The 8814-nt window shown below is 35.2% G+C and overlaps 1 protein-coding gene across 1 annotated transcript in view; it reads left to right on the forward strand.

The window, feature by feature from the left end:
• Positions 1–7498, forward strand: part of fndc3ba (fibronectin type III domain containing 3Ba) — a 166330-nt gene extending 158832 nt beyond the window's left edge. Inside the window, exon 26 of the mRNA XM_069197403.1 lies at positions 4707–7498. Coding sequence (XP_069053504.1) covers positions 4707–5018 — 312 coding nt within the window. The 3' untranslated portion in view covers positions 5019–7498. The remainder of the gene's footprint in view (positions 1–4706) is intronic.
• Positions 7499–8814: the final 1316 nt, after the last annotated feature.

The raw sequence follows: 8814 nt of genomic DNA on the forward strand, positions 1-8814 counted from the left end.
CCACGGCTGAAATAGTGTTTTTTTTACCATTCAGGATGGAATGAACCTGTTCCTGATCCTAAGCTTTTTGACGCATAGGTTTTAAATATTATCTGACTTATAGTTCAAAATGTAAGCACTTGCTGAGCTTGTTAAAACCATCTATTAAATGTTTTTTGGGTGTAGGTGAATGATTCATTACCTCCTCTGTTCTCTGTTTGTTAATGATATTATTTTTTATTAAAAATCTGATTCCCTTTTCCCATTGCTAAACTCTTCTAAATACCGATTTATTTCTGGCTTTAGGAGTTCATTTAAAATTGTGAGTCTTGGTAGATCAAATCTAAAATCTACCATTTTGATCTTTCTGTCTCATTCACTACTGAATAACTGTATTGTAAATGGCTATAAATGTAAGAGCTCCTTTTACACTTATTATTTCTGTCTTATTATAAAGGTATATTTCATTTTCCCAAGAAATAATATAGTTATTTTTTTAATATACCCAGACAACTTATTAAAAATAATATTTATATATATATCCTGGGCAGTGCATTAGAAATTTCTCTGTATGTTAATATCTGTTTACATATGCCCTTGTTATTCTGTGGAGCATGATTTTGAAGAGGACCTGGAATAATTGATGTTGTGCACGTGCTGTCTAAATCTGTTGCCCCATTAGAAAATTAAATTAATTCCAATAGGCAACCAATCTGCACATAACAAATTGATTCTTCTAAAACCTTGACAATGATAAAGCTATTTTGGCTCCTGTCATCTGTTTGGGAATCTTCCATTTGGAGTCCCTACACATACTAGGGTATTAGGTAACTAACATTTTTACTGGATACAATGCTGTTTCACTTATCATGTGTTCAGACTTGATACTGATCCTTAATTGCAGTCCAGTGTGTTATTACTGGTGCTGCTCTTAGTTTAAAGTGCAATTTTAAACCTTTGCGCTTAAGCCATCATGTTAACCCACTGGGGAAATTACACAGTTCTTTCCCTGAAAACGTCTTTCTTTTCTAGTCCAAGTAAGTAGCTACGTCAGCATGCGTGGGTTGCAAAGGAACAAGTAATACTGTAGGTTTATTCCACGCTGAAAAGAGAAGAGGCTGTGGAGCCTTCTTCGGGTTCCTTTCTTCTCTTTTCAGCATGGAATAAACCTTTCACTTGTTCCTTCTCTCTCTTCTGTCCAGTTCTGTTGTACTTCCTAATCCCTTTTTTCTAGTTCTTTAACTAGAATTTGCTTACCATATGGCCCCTTGCTTCTCAGAATTTGCCACCTCTAAGGACACAAATAGGGCCTCACTCACACCAGGACCAGTTTTCCCAGAAGCCGCTTAACCCCCCAGAGCTCCCAGAGGAAACCCTTGGGTACATAGGGAGATACACATGTTTTTAAAATTTTGGTGAGTGTAGTCTAAGTCCATTTCAGTAGTAGGTTATTAACATGCTATTTTTAATCATGCCTGTGTTGTATAAATGCCTGTATTCTGTAGTCTGTAATTGTGCTGAAATACAGGACTTCAGTTTTTAAAGCACTTGGAAATGTGAATAGGTATGCAGGTCAAAATAGTTTACTTTTACTTTTGACCTTTGAAACATTTTGGATATCTTGACTGCTGACTACAGAAGCAGAACCCTCTGGAAGTGTTTAGATTGTTCTAGTTTTAATTCATAATCTTAAAGTAGTCTGTTCCTGTGTTGAAGTGCCTGCACATCCGTTTTCTGTGTTTGGTTTGGCTAGATAATATATCAAGTTAAAATCTGACCTTAGAATGCCTTGAAGAAGCTACATTACATCTTCAGAACTGTCACATGAATGATGTTCTTTCCCACAGATCTCTTAAAACACCCTGTTTTTTTTAGCAGGACTCAAACAAACATGACTAGCCTTTTGTCTCCAAGAATACAACATTCTGCAATACATCAGTTTTCCTAAACAGGAATAATATTGATGAGTAGGAGGGTTAGAGATAGTGTTAATACCTGTAAATGAAGACTAAATGCTTGTGTCAAAAGTCATAATTGAACTAAAGTGCAGGAACCAAGAAGAAAATGGGGGGAAAATTAGCTGAAGAGTATTCAATTAACTACAGGAGAGGAGAAACACTTGCAAAAAGAAACAGCTTTAGCCTTGTAGTCAGGCAATTTAGAATTAATTTGGTTAATTAGTGTTTGTAGGTTTAAAATTGATTAATTTAAAGAGTGTCTGGAAGGGGGTTCGTGAAAAGGATTTCTTCATCTCTGAAATGTTTTGGGGAGCTAATGAGGGAATTAATTTGGGTAATCTACCAACTAGCTTTACAATTAGCATCAATTTATGTAACATACAGCTGTACAAGGGATAGATTCAGAAATAATTCAGAAATATTCTATATTGTACTGTAGTTGTGATTCATGTGGATCCCACAAAATGCAGCTGCTGTTTATGGCTAGTGAGCAGGGAATATTTCTGGTTTCCAAACACAATGTGACATATTGGAATACAAATATTAATTAGTATTAAGTATCTGCCAGACTCAGGCCTGAAATCAGGGTTTCATACATCCCAATCTGCAATAACCTTCCAAAACATCAAGAAGGTTGTTTAAAACGCATTCAAGTTTTTTATTGCTGATTATCATCATAAAAATAAAATCGAGAATAATTGCTCTCTGCTACAGCTTTGTAGCCTTTCCTTTAAAAAAATTACAAGCTAAAAGGGTGCAAATATGCTGTTATGATGCCTATTTAAATAATACAGTTTCATCGTGTATTCTGTATGTATGTATTCTGTATCTGAATTTCAATGCAAAAGCTATTTAAACACAATTGCCCTTGTATGATGAGCACCGTCAAAGCCAAACAATATATTTTCAGTATTTAATAAAGTGGATGCTTATTCCTAATCTTGTACACCTAAACTAAATATAATTTCTTCTTTGAAAATTAGTCTCAAGAAAGGCACCACAACCATACTGAAATGGACATTTTGTTTTAAAGAAATGGCTAGCCTACAACTTTTCTTACATTCTTAATTAATCTTAATGCTGATATTGTTCAGAATCATAGCATTTTGTCCTCCTGCCTCTCAGAAATCCTCCCCATTTTGTAAAATGCCAAGCTGTTTTGCAGAACTGAACATTTCCTAGAGTTAACTGTGTTTTCTATCATTTAATTTTAAGTAAACACCTGGCAGATAGAGGGCTTGCAGCTCTTTGTGCTTTGAGTATTTAAAAAACAAGGACACCAGTACATCCTGCAGATCATGGGGAGTGCTCACTGCTTTTCACTTATCTCATTTTACATAGTGGCACAGGGTTTATTCACTCAAATTGAATTCATTGGACAATCTACAGCACTTTAATTAAGTGATTAAGTCCACGATTACATGCTTGAAAACAATATTTTTCCTTTAATTGTTTCTTCTTAAAATACCCTGTAAAAAGAATCGCAACATACTAATGGCAATTTTTTAATATTATTATTAAATGTTTCTCATTGTAAAATGGTGTTTTGCATTTAGTAATGAGCATTTCATTTAAGTGAACAACACTTTGGGGATTAGTTTAACTGATTTTGCAGGAAATAATAATCTTTTAAAAAACAAAACAGAAAATGAGGAATAAAGCTATAATTTTTGCCATGTTATGCAAATGTAAAATGTGGAATTAAGTATTCTTGGTTATGCAAATAATATGCAACTTATATAATGTCACTATGAAAGAGTAAGGAAAATGTATACGTCTCATCGATTATGGCAGCTTCTTCAAAATACAGTATATAGTGGTTTATATTAAAATGTAGATGTTCACAATAGGGTATATTTGTGTATTCTAAAAAAGAAGAAAAACAAAATCTTTTTGAGCCAAACTCTGAAGTACCTTTTCTCTTATCCATCTTTTGAGTTTTTAAATGCAGGTGCTTGAGGTTCCAAACTTTTCTCATCTCCTCTGCTTGTCTCTATGTAAATGTTAGCTTGTGATACTTATGCAAAGTTTGTGAATGAATGGGATTTACATAGGAGGGCAGCAAGAAGTCTCTTGATCAGGCTCTTCTGTGCTGTTCCAAAATCAGAATGGGACAAGAAAAATAGTAGATGGTACTAGCTGAATACATCTTACATCTGAATACATGTAGTATGATTGAATATTAAAATACTGTACTGTGCCAACTCTGCATCCATTTCTGTGTTCCTTACAGTTAGATGTCTTCATTAAGCTCCCCACTGATTCACAATTCGGAATGTAATATCATGAAATAGTTAAGAACTGTTCCTGTAATATTCACAAAGGCGCTGCAGAGGAACGTAGCTCATAGTAGACACTGATATATGGAATAAAGTGGGTGTGGTTTTGGTGTTCTAGTAAGTTTACAACTGATGCAATTAACACTACATCAAGTTATAATACCGATGCAAAGATGAAACTTGTGTGATTTGCAATATATTACTGAGCAGTCTGGCATCCATTGTCAAACAACAAGTGGAGCAGGAAAGATTTGCCGCGTAGCAGGAGTGCGAAATTCTAATGCAGCAGGGCCATTTATCTCCAGGTAAGATTAAAAATAAAAAAACAGAACGCTCACGGAATGGGATCTGGGTAATGGTGACAGAGGGAGGGCTGTCATGTATTTCAGTCACCATAAAGGTTTAGTCAAATGTCAGAATTGTGCTGGCTGGAAGGGTTTCTCAAAATGTTCAACTAAGAGGCCTTCCGTTTCTTTTCCATCCTCAACAGATATTCAGAGGGGAGGACACCGCATTCCAAGTCTCAGGCCTTCAGTGCAACGTGGATTATCGGTTTCGTGTGTGTGTCTGCCGGCGCTGCCTGGACACCACGCAGGAGCTGTGTGGACCCTACAGCCCCTCCACCTTCTTCACTCTGCGCCGCAGCGAGGTGGGAGTGTCCGGAGGGCTGGGGAACACAGACGGCTCCAAATCAAAGGGCATCATTTCCACTGATGAACAGTTTGCCGCCCTCATTGTTCTGGGCTTTGCAACGCTGTCCATTTTGATTGCCTTTATTTTGCAATACTTCTTTATGAAGTAATACGTGCGCGATGACAAAGAAAAGAAAGAAAACTTGAGGTATATTTTTAACTAATGCTACGCATTATAGTCCCAGTATGTATTCAGATTTTTCTTGTCCTGTTTTCCTATTTCGTTTCTCCGTGTTTCAGTTTTCTGTGTTGCATCATGCAGATTTAGCTCAACAAAAAGCCTTAGGTCTTTGCTGCACCTTGTTTGGGAAAGAAAATTCTGATTAACAAGCCTTAAAAAAAGTTGAGCAAAAAGCAGTTGTTAACAGAATTGTTTGCATGTTTTTATATTTTTTTAAATCTATATGACTACAAAATATTTTCTTTACATTGATGGCCTTAACGTTTTTGTTCACTGTTTATCTTGCTTCAACTTTTTTTTTTTACAGCCATATTTGATGTAGGCATCAAAGCTTTACCAGTTTGTTACTGATCATTGCCCCAGGAAATAACGCCATGCTCCCAGAAGGCCATGGATCAAATGGTAGATGGTAGATGGATTCCACGTGGTATTAAAAAAAAATGTTCAGGGCTGTTGTATTTTTAAGAAATCACAGTACTCACATTTTGAGACTATGAAACACTAACTCCAGAGCATATAAACAGGTTATTCATATTTCAGCTTCTGAGTCAATACCACCAGCATTAAGCTGCCAAAGCACGTTTCAGTCCATGCAGAAGGCATGGTTAAATTGATGCTGCTATCCTGTATTTTAAAAAAATGGAACCAGTTATCTAATATATAACAAATATATATATAAATTCTATTGATACAGTGTAATATAAGTAATATTGGGTTTGGAGTAAAGGTTTTAAATTAAGTATGAGTCAGCGCAAAAACAAATGGTGCTTAAAATCTGTGGTCAGTAGTCTGTAGGTTCAGGTTGTAAAAATGGCTGTATGTAAGGCAAAAATGCTGCAGAGTGCCATAGCCAATCCAAAAACTGTCGGACCAGACCTGTTTTTGGTCATGCTATAGGATGCTGCAGAATTTTATTTGTGCTGATGCCCTGATCTAATGGTCTGAGCTTACTCACGTTATCTGTAGCCACTAAACAACTTGGCTAATCCATCACCCTTACTTCCCTTTGCGTATCCAGCTTCCATTCTGCAGCCCCATGATCGTGTTTAATTCTTCAGCTCCAGTAAGCATTCAGGAGTCACAGGGCCAGGCCTTGTCTGAGGTCTGCCTGAAAATAAACCTGATGTACCCTGTAAGGTAATCTCCGTGTGAAAAGCAAGTTCTGTGTTCGTTGCTTGTTACGCTGTGAAGTTCTACTTAGGACTATAACCGCCAGTAGGTCAAATAGCAGGCTCTATCCCATTCTTACTGTAGTGTATCACAGGAATACGTATGCCAAACAACAGGAAGTCCTTACAGAATCCTTTTAGCAATGTCAAGGTACAAACCAGCAGATTTCACAATTCCAAAGAGTTTCTGTGTTACGCTTGCAGCTTCTTTTGAAGTTTAATTGGGGGTTTCTGATCTTCTAGGAAACCCCCGTTGTGACAAGCCTGTATAATGTACCTCAGGGACTTGAACTTTAAGGAGGTGAAGACGCAAATATTACATTTCCAAGAGGGTGCTGCAAACACTATTTTGTATTGTGATTTTTTAAAATCTTTGTTAGCCTGTTAGCTTTTTTTCTTCATTGCCTAAGCTGTGCCTTGCTCTGTTGTCCATAAACAAAGTCGTTTACTAGTTAAAAAAAAAATACCTTTACCAAAGTTAATGGGAAAGTAAGGTATAATTCTTTTTTAGGTTTATTTATACTATATATTGCATACAGTACTTTAAATGCCAATTACAGTGCAATCTTCATTTATTTATTTTTTAAATTTAAGAGACAAGTGTAGTTATGTACTAATTTTGTTTTCTTGTAGCATGTTATATTTTTTTCTGTTTTGTATTGTCGTATTTTAGATTTACATTTACAGGCCAGCATTCCTAATATCAATAACCCTTTATGTGTTTGTTAGTTTTTCAATAATTGGGAACATGTAGTGCATTCATTGTCAGTATCAGTACAGAGGTTTACGTGTATCCAAAATGCATAATCATCTCCTTTCAAAACAAGTGCTGACCTACAGCGTATTTTCTTTGCCTATATATATGTAGCAGATGTTAGACAGGTTATGGTTTCGTTAATGGGCTATAATTTGGCATTGCAAATTAGTGTTATTGAGCTTTTAAACTCATGCCTTTCGCCAAAGTCAAGGCTTGTCCACTTCTTATTTTTGCTTTTATTTAAGAGATTATGTGATGAGATACTTTGTGACACTACATTATTATCTGGAAAAGGAAACTAGCAGCTTCTGTGACTGTAATGATTTTTTTTGTTAAACAAATTCTTGTGCCATTAATTGTGTAACCCTTTTGAGAACTTTAAAGAATGATTTTACACTAAAAAAAAAAACCTTTAAAAAAGCAATCAGCAGGTTGGAGAAGGAGATTTTTCCCATAATTTTGCTTGGATAGCACAATAGTGAACATATCCAGTATTTTGGTGATATAATATATAGAGATAGCTATATAGATATAGTATGATGGTAAGAAAAACTAACAGAAATGAAGCACTTTTTAAGCAAAACAGTTGTTTTAAGCAAATCTTATTATAAGGTATCAAAATTAAGCTGTGATGCTTAACCAAGCAGCATTCATGGTTTCTAAAGCAAGTTTGATAATTGGAAAATACATGATGCAAAAGTCTATCCAGCTGTTCTAAATAGCTAACAGTCACAAATCTGGCAAGAAAATGTTTTTTTAAATAAATTAATTCAAACATTTTAAATTTTTGGGAAATGCTTGGCTGTAAATGAATGAACGAATTATGCTTAATTAAAGCATTTAGTTCAGATTAGCTGGATAGACTCCTTAATGTTGCTGTAAATGTGTTTGATACCTTTGGGGTCACATCAGAAAAACAGATCTGAAAGGAGCTGAAATCATCCCTGAGTGGACCGTGAGATGTTCTATGTTTGTTGTTTCTAACAGAAATGATGGAATCTTAATACACTACCCTGGCCAATGATCAGTACTGTTTCAATGTTACCCATTTATAGAAACAGAAGTTTTCAACGTTATCTTTAATCTGAAAAATGTGTATTTTTACCTCACAGTTAGACAAACATTCCAAGCTTTTTGTGATTTACGATTAAAAAGAAAATCATAAACTTCTTCTTGTATTGTAAATTTTAGACAATTTCATATGCATTATATTAAAAAAACTGCCATATCAATTTTAAATGTATAGATTTTGCAAATATTACACTCTGTATGTAAGACTAAACTGTATCTGTAGCGTATATGTAATATATTTATGCCCAATAAATGTTTTAATTTTTTCTGACATTGTTTCAGATGCTTTTTTACATGATTTCAGCATGTAAGGGATTTAGTTTCAGGTGACTTAGCTTGGGTTCAACAGTATTGCCTTGCAAGATCGCAAACAGCCCTTTCAGAGAAATGTAATATAAGTGTAAATGTAAAATCATAAAAGTGCACTTCTGGCTACACACACTAAATGAGATGTAAGATAAATTCAGCAGTAGTTTTCTCACTCTTTGATGATGAGTGTTTATCACTGACAATCTTGCTTGCGTGTTGATGCTATCACCAATGTAAAATTCCACAAGAATCAGACTTGCAATATTTCTTTTATTGCAAGGACACCCGAGTTGAGCTAAACCCTTCATACGTCGGTGTATCCTGCAGTCTAATTACCATAAAATTGATTACTATAAAGAAACTATAAACAGGCATGGCGATGCCATCTGCATTAGACCACAGCCATCACTATCTCTTTA

Source organism: Lepisosteus oculatus, chromosome 13 (genome assembly GCF_040954835.1).
Source record: "Lepisosteus oculatus isolate fLepOcu1 chromosome 13, fLepOcu1.hap2, whole genome shotgun sequence".
Taxonomy (NCBI): domain Eukaryota; kingdom Metazoa; phylum Chordata; class Actinopteri; order Semionotiformes; family Lepisosteidae; genus Lepisosteus; species Lepisosteus oculatus.